Source organism: Scophthalmus maximus, chromosome 7 (assembly GCF_022379125.1).
Source record: "Scophthalmus maximus strain ysfricsl-2021 chromosome 7, ASM2237912v1, whole genome shotgun sequence".
Classification (NCBI taxonomy): Eukaryota; Metazoa; Chordata; class Actinopteri; order Pleuronectiformes; family Scophthalmidae; genus Scophthalmus; species Scophthalmus maximus.
This window is the reverse complement of record NC_061521.1, coordinates 673,099-693,200: the sequence shown is the minus strand read 5'-3', so window position 1 is coordinate 693,200 and position 20,102 is coordinate 673,099. Positions and strand designations below refer to the sequence as shown.

The window sequence follows — 20,102 nt, the reverse complement described above, 5'->3', positions numbered from 1 at the left end:
TGTTCAGTTATTTGTGTGAAACGTAAAAAAACATCACTATCAGCTTTGCCTCTCTACCAGTCCCTTAGTCTCCTCTCCTCTTCCATTGTGACCATTATTCATCTTTTAGTCATCATATGTGTTTTGATCTTCGTCTGATCTCTGACCTCCCATAACGGCTGCCCCCTGGCTGATGTAAGCAGAGTAGATGAAAGGCATATGTCTTTCCTGCCTGCCTGTCACTTTATAGGCTAAAACCATGTGACTCACTCTGAATTGTGTCTGATGGCTGTGTGCTGTTGTTGGTCCATCAGCCCTTGGGCCCAGGCCTCTCTGGGTTGACCAGAGTCTAACTGACCTGTTCTCCACCTCTCCCCACCCCCATCTCTTACAGCATTGCTCGGGCTCGTGCTAACATGCTGAACTCTATGTCGTCGGAAGGGAGGATGTCTTTTTCTTACGTAAAGCAGAAGAGTGAGGACAGCCCTAAGGTTAGTGTTCACCTCAGAAATGTAGAAATCTTATTCTGCTTGCACACACTTGGTTGAACCTGACTGCTTTTGTTACAATGACCCAAATAAATTGCAAATATATCAGGAAAATTCCATGTATCCAGCTGTTCCCCAAAGACAGTTCAACAGTCTGTTGTCATTCCTCGTAATAGTTTTAATCATTTTCATTAACTCCCTTATTAAAATTTACACAAAACATCATACATTTTCAGAGGAATCGTACAGATTGCGGGGAAGTTGCTCTTGTTACAGAAAACTGCATGTGTATTGCAACCAACAGATATTCATTTTTTATTATATATTATCATATTCAGCACTGCTAACGGTATTGAAGGAATTAACGCATTCGTCTGTGATGAATCTTCCCCAATCCTAAGTGCTTCTGTGTGTGTCTGGATGCTTGCCCGCTGCAGGGGGCGTGTCCAGCTCTCACTGCCCAACCCGATTTGCAGCAGAAAGACACAGAGACAGACCGGCTGCTCCGTGTGGCTATAGCAGAGTGAACCAGTCAAAAGAGACAGTGCTCATTGCCGACTACCACAAGTGTAACAAAGGTTTTGCAAGTAAAGTCGGTAACATGAACGATCTGTTTAAGCATTTAGTGAAAGTGAAAGTACCCTCTACTTCTGCTGGTCCAAGTCAGAGACTGGATCTGTTATTTATTTTTTTTTGCTCACTTGTTTTTTTTACGTTAAAAAAATCGTGATTCAGATCGTGATTCTATCACAAAAGAATGTGATATGATCTTTTGGCCAGATTGCCCACCCCTGATCCCATATATGACAAGTATATTGCTATTTCCTGGAAACAGTACCACCAGTATAAATTTGGTTCCAATTGAATACTCAAAAGTATCACTAGAAAAGAGTAATTTGTTAATTTGTGCCCAACACTAAGCCCAAAGCTTGGCAGTGAAGTGATGACTTGACCTCATGCATTTGAAAACTGTTTATTGCTCCTAAAATCAGACTCATGCTCCCAAAAACAGTTTTGCTAATACAATATGAGTGGTGTTGTAATAATGAAAAAGGACTAAAGTGCTCAAAATCCCTCCAGGGCCTTTTAGAATCATGGTGTATGTTTTTTCTGTCGTGCTGTGGTAACCTTTTCAAAGCTGCTAACAGCAGTGAGTGCTGGCTTGCACTCACTGATGAGTGAGCTTCAGTCTCAGTCAAGCTGAATTCTGAACACTTTCCGCAAAATTGCCTCCGGACATTCTCCGGACTTGGCAGTTCACGTATGACAAACGCAACAAGAGATTGTTAAATTAAGATGGGTTTACAAGAGCAGGATAATCTGCCTCAACTGGTTGCGGTGAGAGAAGATCAATCTGGAGAGAGGAGAGGAGGGTGGTAGTAGTAGTTGCAGTAGTAGTATTTTCATTATTATTATTATTATTATTATTATTATTATTATTATTATTATTTTCCCTAGTTGAAGTAGTAGTACTTGTATTGTATTGTATAATAGGTTATTGACTCAGAGAAGGTTAAAGCTGTCATTGGCAGATTATTTCCTTGTGGTAGTACCTACTAGTGAAAACTTGATTTGTATGGAACTTGCAAAATGCAGATATAGTTTAATAGGCAAATTAAAAGTAAGCTTGTTTTTTAAAATAACATTTTTCAGATTACAGCATCTGGCACCACTGCATATCACCTCCAGAGGGCGCTGCCAGGTGGGATTGTGCTGATGGAACTGGCTTTTCAGGTGAGATGTGGATCATGGAGGGCACTCATCACTGTGCTCTTACTGTATTTTCTAACATCACAGTGTCATACTACTGTAGGTCCCTTGGTATCTGTTGCACTGTGGTTTCATTTCCTGCAATTTATATGTGTAAATTTAATTCCAACCATTTTCTTGGCATACCACAGATTTTTATGAATTGAAATCATCTTTCAGTGACTTCAAACATATGTTTATTATCTATTCAAAAGAGTTTAAAAACGTGTTACAAGTGGTGCCCCATGTGACAAAAAACTAAGTAAATGTTGTTTGTATATTGAAAAATTTATTTTGCTGTTTATTTTTTGTTGAACAAAAATTAGTGGAAAGCAATGTTGAGAAGAAGAAGAATGTTGACCACAGCTCATGCAAAAGTTATACAGCTGGTTTCAAAAGCTGAGACAATACACGTGTCAGAACAGTAGAGTTGCATTCTCATTTCAAGGCAAAAATCAATTTGTAAAAGGTGTGAACATGTCACATTGTCTCTCTGAAACCGAAGCTTCTCATATGTAAACTTTACTCGCTCTATTAATATATATTTTTTCTGTTAAATTCACGTGCCTTCTCCCTCTGCCAGGGCTGTTACTTCTGTGTGAAGCAGTATGCACTGGAGTGTTCCCGCATTCCAATGGGCCAGACAGTCAATTCCCAGGTAAATGCTTGGCGCTGCTGGAGGGAAGCACAACTAAAAGCTCTGCCTGTTACATAAGAGAGCGCATTTCTACAGTTTTGGACTTCAATATGCCTGAGCTCTTCCAAATGGAGAACAACTCAACTTTGAAAAAACACTTTTAAGTATCAGTCTTGGGAGCAATGTTTGTTTACATGGGGTCCATGAGTATCCCTGCTGTTTACCATTGTGTGGCTCAGATACTGCAGACATTTCTATATGAGGACTGTGATCATAAGACCTTACCAAAAGCTGACCAGGAAGCTGGTCCCTGACAGAGGCTTGACCGGATAATGTCTGACGTGAGGAGGTGAACAACAATAAAATAAAATGAAAACAAAATTGGATATAAATAACTGGTTAAGAATATTAAACCAAATAAAACAATCATCAGGTAAAACACAGAAAAAAGCAGTGAAATTAAAAAAAGAAAACAGAATTTAGACAACAGTACGAGATTAGGCGTGACAATGATTAGGTTAAATACATGTCCTATGCCATTGTGAAATTATTTAGTGTAGTAATGTTATGGTGTTTTTAACACTAAACTTAAAGTGGTTGTCAGTCAGTCAAATTAATGTTAATGGTGTGTTACAATGTTAATATCAATACTTTCCTATCTTTGTATCAAGGGTGTTTGTGAATGTGTGCATGAAGGAGTGCATTAGACAGAAGGAGATAGAGAGAAGCATGCAAAGAAGATCGTACTCACCACGGAGACATACAATAAATTGTCCTATTTCACCTCACTGTGACACGACAGGTGAAGTAACTTTCATCAGGCCTTTTAACTGGTAAAAGTTCATTTGCTTTGCACTCGGTGGTGATTAACTGGCAGCCCACGATGTGGGTACAGCTATCTCCTGTGAATCCAAACACACATTTGGTGTTCTATGAGAAATTGTCTTGAGCCGCAATTCCACCGCAGGAACTATACCCAGGAACTTGGAACTAAAGGAGGAACTCTGTGCGTTTCGACCGCAGGAACCAGGGTTGCTTTCTGGAACACATAAAGCAGAGCACTTTTACCCTGTTGTCTTAAATGAAAACAACCTTCAAGTCCGGTGTTTAAATAAAATCTTAAAATAATATATGCGAGTCATCACACACGCTCCCCGCTCTCTCTCTCTCTCTCTATCTCTCTCCCTCTCTCGCACACACACACACCGCTCCATTTACAGTCATTGCTTTTCCACCATGCGGATCACAACCATCATCTGTATTTTACAGAAAAGCCACAATGCTCCTATACACGGGACTTAAATGATGCGGATGGCTCTCCCAGTTCTTCTGCTACTCCAGTAGCCATGGCTACGATCCTCTTCTTCCGCTGTGGTCGTCCATGTGAACACATCACTTCATAACTTCCTTCAACATCTCCCGATCATTATATTTACACTGCAGTTCTCTGCATCGACATTTAGGGAATTATTACGTTACTTTAAAAAGTAACAGCGGCAGTAATAAAAAAGTAAAACGGTATTTTACGCATTATGGTAAAAAAAATCAAATCATCAACTGCTTTTCCATATGTTGTCGGCCTGATATGCATAAGCTTCCCGGGACTTCAGGCCGCGGTTTAAACGCAGACAACAATGTGCCACAGGATCCTTTTAGTTCCTGGAGTCTAACAACTGAAAGGCTACATCAACATTACTACGTTTTATTTTTAAATCACTGTCCCACTGCAGTGCACACTACTCTGGAGTTTCCGATTGTCTAAATCAGAAATGTTTGGAAATGCTGCTTGTCCCATTTTATTTTGAAAACTCCAGGGCTGAGTTGTAGACATGTAAAAATGGGAAATTTGGAAACAGTGACGTTACCCGCATTTGCTCCCTGATTAGCTTTTATCAGTAACGACTCGACTAGCATTGGTGAAGGCAAAATGTTGTAAATACTTACTTTTAAGTACTTGTTCCACCTCATCTTAGCTCAAAGAATAGAAATCCCTACTCTTACTTTCCAGTATTGTTTTTTTTCTCATTCCCAGTATTATCTGTAAGTAAGCAACTGTATAGTAGGCGACTACAGAGTGTTCTGTTTAACCCGGCACATGCATGGCCACTGTATGTGAATGGACACATTGTTACTTGTTGTTATGGGATAATTCTGTTGCCTGAACACAGTCAATGATAGGCACACTTTGAAGCTGTGATGGCAGCCCATTATGGTGCGTTCAGTCAAAATGCAAAATAGGTTTTTGGGCAAGTGTAATGGCATGTACGTACCATTACACTTATATCTCCCAAAACTTATTTCTGAGGTCCCCAACCTTCCGCTGATTTACTTGTACTCCTCTCTTTCTCCCTCTCTAATCCTTTCATTCCTCTCCTCTGCATATTGAAGTTGAACTGAGGCCATGTTGTCCAGGGTTGCAAAGTGTGAATATTTGAAGTGACTGCTTTTTGGCATAACTCATGTTGTGAATGGGGCGTGGAGCACGTGCGTAGTGTGTACAGTTAATGTTCAATAATAAATGTAGCAATGCCTCGGTTCCACACAGAAGTCTCTGTGTGTCTGTTCACCGAGCAGTTATGGGAAAAATAAGGGTTTGGTCCCGGAGCAAGACAGCTGCTTCCTGTTCCCTGACTATGGTCCGAACGACAGGCAGGATAAAAGACCAATACGGTCTATAACTTACAATAATCATTGTAGGAACCACTTCTGGTATTATGCTGGTGCAATATTACGCCAATAATAAGGCTATCGAGGGGCCAGTGTTTAACAAAATGAATTCACATTTTTCCATGTTTGCAAGTAGCTAAAGCAACAATGAACTCTCTCCACAGGAGATGACTTACAATACAATCATTTCAATCGTGGCCACTCGCTAATATTTTTCCCACGTATGTCACCAGGGGGCTCCGTATTGCTCAAATGTTTTTTGGAGGAGAGATTTTTCTGAGTTATGGTTGGGTCTTGGAGGGTAGTGGTTGCGCTCGCCATGGTCATGTAAGGTAAATTAAAATGGCGCTTATAAAGTGTAGCAGTGGCTCGCACTTAGGTCGCTTGGACCGATAAAGTAATCGCCCTTTTCGCTGTAGATTTGAGGATAATGATTGGCTACATTTTATTCAGTAATTGGCTAAACTGCTATAAAGACCCGCCTCCTGTAGGCGATTTCTAAATCACCCCACTTCAGACATGCAGACATGCATAAAGGATGTGGAAATGCAGATATCATGCACAGAATTTTTTTAAATCAGATTTTAAACATATTCCATATGTGGAACACACAAATATTGACATTTTATATAATTTATGTTTTTATCATTATTAATCATATTTTTCTGTTGTGTTTTATGGCTCAAGGCGGGCGGCTCCCTTTATTGGCCAGCCACCACAGATTCATGACCAAACTTAGACAGAATTTATAGTAACTGTATCTTTAGCTCATCACAGAACAAAAGTAAGCAGTTGGGCTCCTGCTGTGACAACAAGTAAATGATCTGAGCCGATACTATGCGTAGAGATTGGCACCACACCATCGCATTAATGAAAGCAGCATAAAGTATGTAAATATATACCATAATTGGGTTTTACAATTAACTGCTGTAAATTTGTGTGTATAATGTGTGTCTTATTGGATTGTTGTCGTGTGGAGAAGGTTTGAGAAACCATGTTGTTGTTGATGCTTGTAGTTTCTCTTCAGTCTTCCTTTATCCACCTGTCTGTATGTCTGCCTAGTCCCACTTTATGTCATCTCTCCATCAGGGCAGCCTCCTCACCAAACCTCGTTGCAAGCAGTTTCCAGATGCCACCCCAGTATCTGACTGTGCGGTATGTCCCAGCCATTCTCGGGGGAGGGGGTGTCTCATTATAATCAGTCTTCACCCCTCCCCACCGCTTTGCTTGCTGCCATCAGTCATGGTCTCTTCCTTTCCAAATCTACATGCCTGTCTGTATGTCTCTTTGGGAATGAATGGGTTTCAGTGTTTAATGAAGTCTGCTTTCATATCTGTGGGGGCTACAGTTGCCACAATATGCAGCTTGATTGTAAAGGTTTAGCTGGATGTAGGGACTGCTTTTATTTGCATAAGGTACAGGTATTCTTTTTTTTCTTTTCTTTTTTTGAGGTTCAAGCATTGAGGCTTGAGTAAAGCTCACCTTTGATGACCCTTTCCTCTTTGACTTTCAACAGGCTGTCCATCTCCATGCTTGCTGGTTTTGGTGTTGTGGGTGTCTCAGCTTGTGATTTTATAAGTGTCTGTGCAACAACCCTTTCCCCCGTCTGTCCTTTTCTCTGACAGTCTTATCTCAGAATTTACTCTTGGAGTCACATGCAGGCATATGTGTAATATTTAACATAATTTGTAATGTATGTTATCTGTCACAATTTTGACTCACGGTCTTGGTATGTCTAAAATCCTGGCTACAGCACGCGCCACATGAAAACAATTTACCTATTGGTGAGGATGAAAGAATTTCTGTCTGACACCTAAAAAGATATTAAACAGGGTTGCAGTTTACTAAGAACCTGGTGCCAGTGTTCTAAAATCAACACATCACTATGGATCTCTGCTAATAGCTACCTTTTTGTGAAATACATAAAGAAACATTTCTTTCCACCAAAATGACACAATGGGTCTCATGCAAGAACCATGCATACAAACACAATATACAGGTGGTCATGACCTGTCGTAGGAGTCACGTTAATTACTCTATTAGTCAAACCACGTTTTTCACTAATGGATTGTATATTTTATCACTTAGTTTAAAGCAATTGTATGTATATAAATTAAATACAATTTAAACATAAATCTATAGATTACATCTAATTATGTTGACATTGTTCTATTTAATTATAATATAATTCCAAATGTATTCATGTGGTTGCGCAATTTCCAGGGGAGCTCACATCTCAGCTAGCCTGGGACCCAGACGAATTCTGGGAGCTCATTTAAATTTGCTCGGCCAGAATACGGTCTGGATCTCCTACATTGGGAAGTGATTTCGACCAGCAGAAAACTTGCCGGTCCAATCACAACCAATTATCTGATAATGGGTGGGGTTTTAATACCGTGACGCGGAGAGAAGCGTCTTTTGTAAACAACAAGGCTGCTGCTAACCAATTTGCATTTGACCAAAAGTTCCCGATATCTTCAAATTTCTCCCACAAAAACAGTAACATTGGTCCACAGACGTTGTGGATTCTTCATCACAGACATCTCCACTCTGCTCTAGTCTGTTTACATTTTTGCGTCGCTCAACTGAAGTTACATTGATTCGTCTGCATCCGTTGGTTACACCGTTTGGAAATCGAAAATTAACCGAGAGGTTCCAGACTTGAGTATTAGTTTGAGTATTCCAGGCTATATCTCAGCTAATAGTTGGCATGCATGTTGGGCAAGGCAGGCATAGAGATGCTGGCTTATGCAAGCTATTTTCAGATCATTTACCTACAATTCACTCAAATTAGCTCATGATACCTCTAGTCAAGCTGCAGACTTATGATGATCACTGGAAAGGGCACAGTTGGTGTTGTGCAGGCCAGGTGGGTGTGTCTTTAGCAAAGATGGTGGTAAACTACTCTACACGGCAGAGAAGTCCTAATTTAATTAAGAATTTTTGCATGCTGCATATTATACAAGATTGCAATAAAAGAAGCAGCAAAACAGGCCTGTGAAACTTCACATATTATGGCACTCATTGTTTCATCCATAACAGTGACAGAGACTTCACCCCCCCTCCCCCCCATATTCCATGCTGGCTGATGATGCAGCCAAGGGTAAGAGTGTAGAGGGTGAACAGGGTGGGGCCGAGAACCGACCCTTGGGGAACTCCACAATTGACAGTGAGTGTTTGCGATTTTGCTCCTCCCAAGGAGACGTATTCTGTTCTTCCAAACAGGTAGGACTGGAACCAGCTCAGGGCGGAGTCAGAGAGTCCGATGGTGAGTTGGAGGCACTGAAGGAGGATGTTATGGTCAACCGTGTGGAAAGCTGCAGACAGATCCAGAAGGATGAGGAGCGATGTTGATCCAGTGTCAGCCACCATCAGTAGGTCGTTTGTGACCCTGACCAGGGCTGTTTCGGTGCTGTGGGCGGAACAGAAGCTAGACTGAAACTTCTCAAATAGGGAGTGAGAATTAAGGTGGTCCTGCAGATGTGCGGTGACTACTTTTTCCAGCACTATGGACAGAAATGGTAGGGTGGAAATGGGCCTGTAATTGGCGAGGATTTCTGAGTCTAAGGTTGGTTTTTTGAGAAGGGGTCTGATGACAGCGGTTTTGAGATCAGATGGAACATATCCAGCCTGGAGTGAGTGGTTGATGACTTTGGGTGATTAGGGGACTTAGAGCGCAGACATTGGATTTTACCAGGGCTGTAGGAAAAGGATCCAGGGTACAGGTGGAGGGTTTCATCCTGCGGAAGATGTCCTAGATCTTGAGGAAGCAGCAGAGAGGCTGAAAAATCTCAGGAAGTGGGTCGGCAGTAGGGACTGATAGAGCAGGAGAGCTGGAGAGAAGAGAGCGGATGGTGTCGACTTTTTTCCTGAAGAAGATGATGAAGTTATTGCACTGCTCTTCTGTGGTATCTGTGTGTGAGAGAGTTTGAGGCTTGAGGAGATGATTTATAGTAGAAAAAAGCTGCTTGGAGTTTCCAGGACTTGTATTGATGATGTTGGAGTAGAACTGTGACCGTGCTTTTCTAAGTGACTTTGAGTAGGCCTTTTGGTGTTCTTGATAGGCCAATCTGTGCACAGTGAGTCAGGTTTTTGCAACACGCCGCTCAAGTACACGCCCAGCTGCTTTCTTGTTCCATAGATCTGAAGTGAACCAGGGAGCTGAGTGTGAGAAGGTGACTGTTTGTGTTTTCACAGGGGCGTGGAGGTCCAGGATACTGCTCAGGGTGTTGTTGTAAAAATCCACTGATTCATTTGCTGATGTGAATTTTGCGGGTATTTGCTGGAGGTCCAAAGTCATGTTGTCCAGGTTGATTACACCTATCTCCTTTCTGTCGCTCGAAGAAGAGTTTACAACCAATCATATTGCGATCTCTTATCTGGTTTTGACCCAAGAACACGGCCACAAGCATAGCTCAAAATATAATTTCAATTCTGGATCTCTCAAAGCAGGACTTCAATCTCTGATCTCGTAAAGTTCTTTTTTTTTACTCGTTACTCGCCGTTTTCATGAATTAAATCTTCCTGACATGGGACAGAATGTGTAGCCTTATATGGTATTATTGGGGTGTTAATAATGCCAATTTGTTATCCTTAAATTTAGGATAAGAATACGAAAATTTGCTTGCATGAGGCCCATTGTTTGAATGTATATAAAATGCATGTTTGATTACAGGGATACAACCTCAATGGAAGATGTCAGTGGATCTGATTGTTCATAAGCTTTTCTCATTGTCTTTTTTTAATCCAATTACTTTGTGTACAGTGTGCTCTTCTTCCGGGATGACCTCATGATTACAGCTTCTCCTGTCAATGTCAATGTTATGCTTGTCAAAGTTACACAGGGTGTTTAATTAGATAGAAGATGAAACATTTGTGAATACAGGTTAGGAAATAATAAATGTAAGCAACATAGTCAAGACGACACAAAGGGAATGTACAAGCTCTGAGAAAAAGAGATATCTGAAGTCCCAGTGGCTTCCCAGCTCCACACATAACAGGCTTAAAAGGTCACACTTAATTTCATCTTTTCATACCTCTGTGCAAAAAATATCTAATTCTTTCTTGTCTCTGTGGTGAGGGGAGAGATGAAAGTGTTCGTTTTTGGACAAGTGTTGAGGCAGAAAAAGAGCTGGACAGGTTCTAGACACTGACACAGAGAGATATGCACTTTTTTCTTGACTCTTTGATTTGATAAATCATATTTGTATTTGTTCTAGGCAAATGGTCCCGATGAAAGTAAGGTAGCAGTAGCACTTTGTGCTGTAATTAATTTTACACTGTAGCTTTCAATGCAACTATTTTACACTGCAATTAATGTTTTGTCTCCTCTCCTTTAATGTTGGATTTAATTAAATAAGATACTATTGATATCAATAATGAATCAAATTGATATCAGAGTTGCTTACTAAAGGCTCTCACCAAGGAGCAAGGGAAGTCATTGAGCAGCAGGGCCGTAATGTGCACAGCTCAAAGTACGGCAAAGTGTTGCCTTCAAATGTGAATCCGGGTCACTAATGGATGATTGGACCGATAACCATTCAGAGAAAGTGGTTTCTGACAGATTCCATTCATTTTACAATGATCCTTGTAAAGAGAATGACCAGAAGTGTGTTTTGGAGTCAGACAACTTTCAGCGGCTGTGAAGACACACCCAGCTAGTCATTCTGTGCTGATAATGACTGTGTCCATTTTTCTGTTTTAGCTCTCCATGCTCTTCACCGAGGAGTGTGATAAGGTGCGGGACCTGATGCACGTTCACTCCTTCAGCTATGACTTCCACCTGCGAGTGGTTCACCAGTACTTGGTCGGCTGCCACATGACACTACGCCAGGGCTACCAGCTCACTGACTTCCTGGATGACTTCATCTCCCATCACCCAGACATTCCCAAGTTTGGCCGCAACCATGTCGTCCAAGGTGACAGTCATATTCCAACCCACAATTTGCCTCATAGGGTTTAACAATCAGTACATGAGATCCAGATGGATCCCCCTCCCAGGAAAGACAGCAGTGCAATAGATGCCTTGTCCTCAGAGCACCTCGACAAAATAACAATATTTAATTGAAAATGTCTGACAGAGTTAGAGTAAGAGGCGGAACAGTGATGACAATCTGAAATTGAAATCAACTTATGTTATTAATTAGTGTACCGTCACCAAACCACCCTGTATATTTCTGCACAAGCCTGAAAAAACCTACCCAGAACACTAAGGTTACTGTTCTTAAACCATTTTGATTATAGTCATAGGTAATTTGAACATTTTTGAATATCAGATTTAAGAGAGACTGAACCAAAGTTACTCAGATTCCCACGCATCGTGGAAAACCTATAACACAGTTGACCAAATTTCCAGTCATGGAAAACACATGACAGGAAAGTAAGAGAAAAGGTAGATTGTCCTGGAAAATCTTGATATTTTATCATTCCAAAATTCTCATATTTTCCTTTAGGTGAGAATGAATAACTAGCCAATCAAACAGGACTCCCCAAAACAGAGAGGGGATAGTAGAGAAGTTAGTGACATTTAAGGCTATGCCCATTTACCGAAATGCTTCTATAGCACTTGTCGTCTAATGGCAGGATCAAGTGACAGTGCACGCATGTAAGAGATAATTTCATAGATGAAATCAGACTCCAACAGAGTGGAACATGTTGGTGTACTTGTGCGATCCCTGTCTGGCATACCAGCTAGAAAGTGATCTCTAGAATATAGTGGGAAATCTGAAACATGGGAGAATCTATTATTGGCATAAAAAGGGAATATAAGGCCTCCAGTATTACCTTATGTGTGGAAAACACTTATTGAAAGACCCATATTTTAAAAGTTTAATTTGTGACGTGTTAGCGTTGCAGATTCATTCAATGTTGTATGCTTTGGCATTATCAAAGACAATGCTTGACATTCTTACCTGCCCTGGTAATCTAAGAAAAACTATTGCTGTCTTGGCTTAGGCCTACAGTAAATGGTTTCAATTCATCAGAATCCGAGCCTCAGGTTTTCACCCCATCAGACCATATGACACTGGAATCCAGTCATTTTGCTTGAAACGATGTTGTCTGGATAAGAGGCGGGAATTTGACTCCATCCCAGGCCACCCTCACACAACCCATCACGCCACTGATTCTGTAGACTGATGATGTTTGCTGATTTAATGTGTAACCAGATTGCCTATTATGCCAATACCTTGGCATAATATTGGATCCGAATCTTAATTTTTAGAAACACAACAAGAACATAATAAAAACCATTAAATATAAATTGGCAAATTTTAGGCAAATTATAAACTTTCCTACTGTTGATGCAGCCAAGATACTTGTTCATGCCTTGATCTTTTCCCACATGTCTTATTGAATTACGTGCTGGAGGCAGGCCGGAACAAACAGTTATTAGACCATTGGAATCCCTATATAAACAAACCCTCAAAATTCTGGATCTGTGTCTCGTGTATAAAATCTTTAATAGTTTGGCTCATTCTTTACGGGATTCAGTTAATTCTCTCTCGCATCTGATGCAAGAGGTAAGGGGTATATGGATACATGTTTTCACCAATGACCCTCAATAAACTGTATATAAAGATGATCAGACTGTATCAACAACAGATTTCCACTTCTCAAAACATCTTATGCTGGTGACATAATTTGGAGCTGGACTCTGTGGCGCAGTGATCGGAGTGGAGCGGTAGGTTTCCATTTATCAGACACATTAGAACAAAGTAAAATGACAGAAACCTTTGGGAAAGATGTATTTGACGTGTCCAGTAGGTTTACATGGAGGAGGTGATCCAGATGATTTGGCTTCAATTTTGGAAGCTGTGTATCTTTTTCAACAGTCATTGGTTTTTATCCCTTTATTCATTAAGCAAAATAACTGTTCAACACATCAGAAAACATTCTGTGCCAACTTTAAATACTTGACAGTCTTTCCTTGTGTCCGTCAGGGAGCTTCTCCATTTCTACCGGGATGATAACGGCTCACCAGCTCTACAACTACATCACCGACCATGCCATCACCTATGGCATGAAGCCACTCCGCATGTCCAAGACTTCAGTCACCACTGAGCACAAGAAAGGCACACCTGACCTGCACGAGTACGCTCTGGTGGCTCTGTGGAACAGGTACAAGCCGCTGAATCAGTAAAGCTATTCTCCAACATTAGCTACTTAATTTTAACCTCCTTTTCTTTTTTCTTTAGTTCGGGTTCTTACAGAGATCTGGAGGGCCTGCACCACCATGATGACTTTGACGTGTCCCTGGTGGTGTGCCATAATGCAGCTCCATTTGAGGAGCAGTCCGATGGGGAGAGGCATTTGTTGAAGTAAGAAAGAACAGATTAAAGAAAAATGGGTTAAATAGGGGTTGAGTGAATCAGTGTGCTGTGCACAGCTTTATAACAAAAATATTTTATTCATTAGAAGAAAAGAAAAGCACTTTGTTGCAGTCAATATTGTGGTGGGCAGCCACAGACAAATCAATGTATGTGAAACACTGAAATGACCCTTCTCACCTATGTATAGGTTGCGGTTTTATGTGATCATGACCAGTCAGAGAGAGCTCTTCCCCCGCCTCACAGCGGACATGCGTCGTTTCAAGAAGCTACCACAGATCCACCGAGATCCTGGTGAGCCAGGTGGTCGGCTCCCCCCAGATCCAGGAGAGACCTGCGCGTCACACAGCACCGAGCAAGACCTCTGGGAGGACACTCCGTCGGAATCTGCTGCCGCCTCGGCCCCCAGCGATGGGAATGAGTTTTACCCTTTGGCCAGGGGAGGACCAGACGCACACAGGCTGCTCTACCCCACTCCTCTGTTCCCTCTACTTAACAATGAGGTTTTGTCAGCCCGCCGACAGATCCAGACCAGCGTGGAGCAGGCCATGGGTCACTGCCGCAGGGATAACCTGTGGAGGAGACTATTCCATGGAGAGCATCTGGACAAACTGAAGCTGACCAAGCTGTCATTCAGTGAACTGGAAGAGCTGCTGGCAGCTGTGCAGAGTCGCTCGGTGGGGGAGATCGACCCACAACTGGTAAGACTCCCACTCACCTTTAATTTTACATCCATCATCCTTGAAGTCAGCACCTTGCAAGGCCAGGTAAAATGTAAGACAAATCATTTAAGGGTTAATTTAGGTAATTGCAACCTAGAGCTTATTGACATTGTTCCTATTGGTTATAAAATCAGTTAATTCACAAAGTTTATTGGTGAAATCTGGTAGTGCTGTAAAAAGAAATCTGATAACTTTCAGCAGTCAGATGATTAGATAGGTGGGAAATAAACCTCCATGATGCCCATACTGACTTCATCATGTTGTTAGATGGATTTGAAATGTCCATTTTTAAGATGTGGAAAATTTATCACACTTTTAATGACATAACTTGTCGTCTTTGAGCGTTTGAAATCATTCCATGTCAGTATCCCAAATTAACTCATGAGTAGTGTTGTCAAGATAACATTATGACTTTGGTAGGATACCTGTCCAAATATCTCAATACTGACACTGGAATGATGCCACGACACAAACCTTCTACATCAGGAAAAGTAATGTATGACAGAACATACAAGAGAGAACCTGTTCTCATTAACTGTCCTTTTTACATCTAATTTGACTTGGAACTGGAGAAAACAAAAAAATGTTCTCAGTATAGACGAGACCTCTGCCACAATGGTGTATTGAGTGATTTGTGTGCAATATACTTTAGAGCATTACTAGAGTGAACAGGCTGATAATCCTGGGTGTGAGCTTCATCACCACCAACTGCCCGGTATTACTGATGATGTAATTTATATTAATGATTTTTGTAGCTGTGATTTTGACACAGCAAACACAACCAAACAGATTACTACTAATGGGCCAGGATAGAACCCATTCAATTTTGGGGTGGATCCAGAATTTTACTTTTTGTACTTTAAAATTTCCTCTTTTTTTTAAAAAAGAAAGAGAAAGCCATGAAACATATATCATTGCCCTTAGTTGCCTGGTCAAACTCTGATAGTGAATAAAATAAATCATCGTTCGAGGACAAGGCTATGATTAAATCATTTTATCTATCACAATCGATTCCTGTGTCTGTTAGTGGTATGTTGATTGAAGTATCAACAGCTTTTACACCATGAAAAGCTGAGAACGGTCGGCACTTCCAATATAACTGTGTAGTTTTCCTACATTCTTTAACAAGGTGATCCAAGTTCCATTTAAAGCTGGATGAAGTAACAAACATTATTAATTAATGTATATGTATATAGTGCCTGTAAAATGGATCAGTTGAGGGAATGAACAGTATTGTAGTAAACCTCTTACTACTACTACTACTACTACTACTACTACTACTAGAACCAAACACACATAAGCTGTTCACCTTCAAATATGAAATGATCTGCAGTGTCCTAAACAATGCTCCTGTAGTGAGGGAGTTGGACATTTCAACATGTTGTTTGAGATACCGCCTGTTGGCATTCAACTATTGTGAGCCGTCTTCATGGAAGTGGGATTAACTGTGATTTAAATGTAATCCATCTCTGTGATTACTGCCTCCACCCTTATAGACTCAAGGCGAACAGAATATAATTTGTTTTCATCTGAAGTATGAGCGTAACATCTGTTACCAGAAAGAAATTCCCCTTTTCACTGGATGTCAACAGTTTTCAAAATAAATACTACTGTAGGAAAACACAATCTAACCACATATTTAAGTCCATACTTTTAACAGGAAGAGCGGTATAGTTTTGATTTTGTGTTGTGCAGCCTGCAGAATATTTTTTTCCAATACTCTAGAGCTGAGAATGTCTTTAGTAGATAGATAACATTCATCAAGATATCTACAAAAAGCACTGTCAGGATATTTCCACAGACCTTATTCATTTAACAGGAAGATCACCTTTAACTGAATGTGCAGATAAAGAAGAATGAAACACTCTTAAGATGTAGTTCATGACGAGTGGTGAATGTGTGATGTGTTGCTGCAGGACTGTTTTCTGACCATGAGTCCATCCTGGTACCAGAGTCTGATAAAAGTCCTGCTGAACCGCTTCCCTCAGAGCTGCAGAAACTTTGACGACAATGGCATCCAGTATCTGGTGAGAAGATGTTCTTCTTTTCCAAATGAGGCATGTTTTAAGGGCCAACATAGTGATCTGTAACTGGTGGTATTTGTACTTCCTTATATAGGAGTCAAACAGCATCACTTGAAGAATTACCTCTTCTTTCTTCAGAGGCCAAGCTTACCTGCTTCCTGGACAGTTGGCTTTAGCTGTAGCACTTAATTCGCGGTAGCTGGACTCTACAGAGATAATTCTTTTCTTGAGGGGAATAATTTAGCAATCCTTCAGAGTTAATGAGACGACTAATTTCATTGGTATTTCACTGTCCTTTTACTGTTACCCATTTCTTTAGCTGTATGTTTCATTTCTTTAAATTTATTTATTCATGCGGGGTTAACCAGGCTTCTGACAACCAAGCTTTCTGTATACACTGAGGCTGAGACCCTTTGGTAGTGTAGTATTTTGTGTCAATCAGTCAAAACAGTTGTACATTACATCACTTCTGCATCTTTATAAACAAATAAATATTAAAAAATCATAAATGGGTCACTACGTAGACAGCTTCACTTTTATAAATGTCCAACTAATCAATATCCATGTATGTCATCTTGTTTCAGGCAGTACTGAACCAGAAGTTCACAGACTGCTTTGTTCTGGTCTTTCTGGACACTCAAGCAGGAAAAACAGTAAGTTATTACTCTGCAATGATTTATGTTATACATTGTAGTTGCATTTCTCAACAACATCGTGTCCCTCAAACAGAGTCTAAAGGTTGTGTTTCGGGAGCCGCTGCCATTACAGCCACAGGCCAGCAACAGCCCTCCTCCCCAGCTAGTGTCCATGTATCATCACCTGGAGTCCGTCATCAACACAGCCTGCTACAACCTTTGGACCGGAATGTTGTAGAGCCTATCAGTGCTCGACCTGCAGGTCCAAACGACCACGATCGGCACATGGAAAGAGGAAGCAACAGAAAATGATATGTGTTTGGACAGCTTCTTGCTAGTGTCAAGCAGCTGCACCCTTCACTGCGGTGTTGGCCTCAGTTCTACCTTGCTATGCTAGAGCAGCATTAAGCATCATACTGGATGGTGATGTCACTGTGTGCAATGGCCTATTAGTACACAATGCATATAGCAAACATTTTTAGAGGTCAGAGAACTGACACCTGACCCAAAAACCCAAGACAGTTGGTTGACTACTACTACTTGATAATTACTTCCTTGTGCATCAGTCAGCTCACTTAGCTCCAAATTTGTCAGAAAGGCTAAAAGCTAAATGTAAAGTTATGTTTATGTTATGTTTATGCAGGCCAGTGACTATTTTCGCCCTGATCTCACAATCTATCCTTAGTGGATAAACCTTTTAATTCTCCTGTTGCAGAGTATGTAGCTGCCATACGAACATTACAATACTACTCTCTACAGCCGCAATTACATCACGTATTTGGGCAATGTAATGATATACAGTTTAATGATACTGTGTTATTTCACTTTGTGATCTTAAATAGTAAAACTACCAGCAGTGAAGTCCTTGGAGCTAGGCTTACAGTTTCCTGCATTGTCATAGATTAATGAACACCTCATAAGAAATGAATACACATTTTCAACAACCAGAGAATAAGTAGAGCTGCTTCTTAAATCTCATTATGTACGTTTTATTTCCACTGAAGATCCAGGCAGTCTGTTCTGTCTGTTATGCAACAAGATGGCAGTCTCCGTAAAATACTTCTCCAGTGCTAATGAAACAAGGCGCACAACAAGGAACAGATCAAACTGCAGACAGCCAAACAAAAGCAAATTACTGATCTGGCAGAAAATTGTTCCAATTCTACAATTGCTCAGGGACGAGTCAGGTAAAGATCAGGCTTCATCTACACAATGTCTGCTCAAGGCCACACAGAATGAGAAAGACAATAACCTCCGTCATCTTGTTACTACATTGATAAGGAGACATTGACAGGATTCAGCTCAGCAAACTCGTAATTATTCTGAGCAGCACATCCTAGAGTTGAGGATATTAACGAGTTTGTACCGTTAGGGGAAAGTGGAGGTGAATGAAGTCGTTTTCAGGGGTCAGGTCTGTTTGAAGAGCTTTTTACTGACTGATTTCATCTTATCACTCAGAGCAGGTAGAATGCGATGTGGAAAACAGAAAATATTTGTCCATCTCTCATGAGCACAGTACTGGGCTGTGACATACTCTGATGATCTGATAAGGAAACATTTAGGTGTTCCCCAGTGGAGAAGACACTGCTATATTCTTTTTTAAATCTGTGACTAAATGTAGATCAGCAGTTTGGATGTACTCAGTTTGATGACTCATGCTGAAATGCATCACCAGTCAGTCATTAGCAACCAACAACAAACACTTCTGACTTCAAAAATGCACAAGTTTCATACTCAGTTTGATTGATAGGTCAGAGACATCCTGGATCCTGTGCCTTCTGATTGCATTTTGCTAGCACTTCATACCACATCAGTGTTTTATATTTTAAACAAATGACAGACAGCTAAGATGTCAGTGCAGTGGGAAGACTTTTATGATTAGATTTCCAGGAGTGTCAGAGGAGTGTCCCACTTACGCCCCACTGCCATATCTGGAGCCCTGAAGTGCCTTCCCTATTTGTTCCTTTTTTAATTCTCCAACCTTTGAAGTGATACTGTTATCATTCCATCATCTCTGCATAGACGACCTGTAGAAACACACTCTCCTGTTCTGCAGTTAAAGTGCCTCTGTCAGTTTGAATTAATGTGACAAAAATTGCCTTACACAAGTTGGAAAATGGGTCATATTAAATTTGATGATTTGCATAAATGGCATGCCAAATGTCATCAGCGCTGTGTTTCCAAAGCATGTTCAGGGTGATGAGTTTGACTTGTGTATTCTGAAACAGTGCAGCTGGTAATCATACCTCAATTTATAAGAGGGCATGTAGCCTGCCTCATACAGGAGAGTTGAATCATAGGTTTCATGAATTACATATTCAAGCCTTATTTGTGTTCACCGGGAGGAAACCAAACAGGTTTGAGCTCCTTTGTGGATGTAAAATGAAGAGTTGTTGAGCATAGCAGCATTCTAAGAGGATTTAGTCTCAATGTTAAACACTGGATATTAATGATGCAAAATATGAACTGTTAAAGGTTAGCCCTGCGCAATTTGACACTGTAATATTAACAATGCACCCTCTCTTGACTGTATGATTAACATTATATATGTACAGAATACTTTATACAGTATGTGAAGTGCTAAATAAACCAGTAAGATAAATGAGTGTGATGAATTCATTTTTATATTGTCCATCAGCTGTATTATGTTTACTGTACATTCATTTCAATGTAAGTATCTCTGTAAAGTAGGGTCAGGATAATAGCACTAATGAAATCAGACAATGCTAACCTGACAAATCATAATGTCACGACATAATTTGTACCATGTGAGGACAAAATAATGGTTTATTGTGACATGTCATTGCTACCAAATGATGAGAAATATTTTTTAGATTTTTAGGTCATGTGTTTCATTAAGGGTAATGTGCATGT

At 40.6% G+C, this 20,102-nt stretch overlaps 1 protein-coding gene across 7 annotated transcripts in view; it reads left to right on the top strand.

Moving 5' to 3' along the window:
* Positions 1-19,830, top strand: part of szt2 (SZT2 subunit of KICSTOR complex) — a 101,292-nt gene extending 81,462 nt beyond the window's left edge. For 5 of the 7 annotated variants that reach the window (XM_035648930.2, XM_035648931.2, XM_035648928.2 and 2 more), the window contains 11 exons: positions 374-470; positions 2,121-2,201; positions 2,800-2,874; positions 6,610-6,675; positions 11,225-11,438; positions 13,461-13,638; positions 13,716-13,838; positions 14,038-14,548; positions 16,486-16,596; positions 17,178-17,246; positions 17,323-19,830. In XM_035648930.2, the coding sequence (XP_035504823.1) occupies positions 374-470; positions 2,121-2,201; positions 2,800-2,874; positions 6,610-6,675; positions 11,225-11,438; positions 13,461-13,638; positions 13,716-13,838; positions 14,038-14,548; positions 16,486-16,596; positions 17,178-17,246; positions 17,323-17,466 (1,669 nt within the window). In that variant the 3' untranslated portion in view covers positions 17,467-19,830. Of the gene's footprint in view, positions 1-373; positions 471-2,120; positions 2,202-2,799; positions 2,875-4,122; positions 4,854-6,609; positions 6,676-11,224; positions 11,439-13,460; positions 13,639-13,715; positions 13,839-14,037; positions 14,549-16,485; positions 16,597-17,177; positions 17,247-17,322 lie in introns of those variants that run through there. The other 2 variants (XM_035648932.2, XM_035648933.1) reach the window with 2 other exon arrangements.
* Positions 19,831-20,102: the final 272 nt, after the last annotated feature.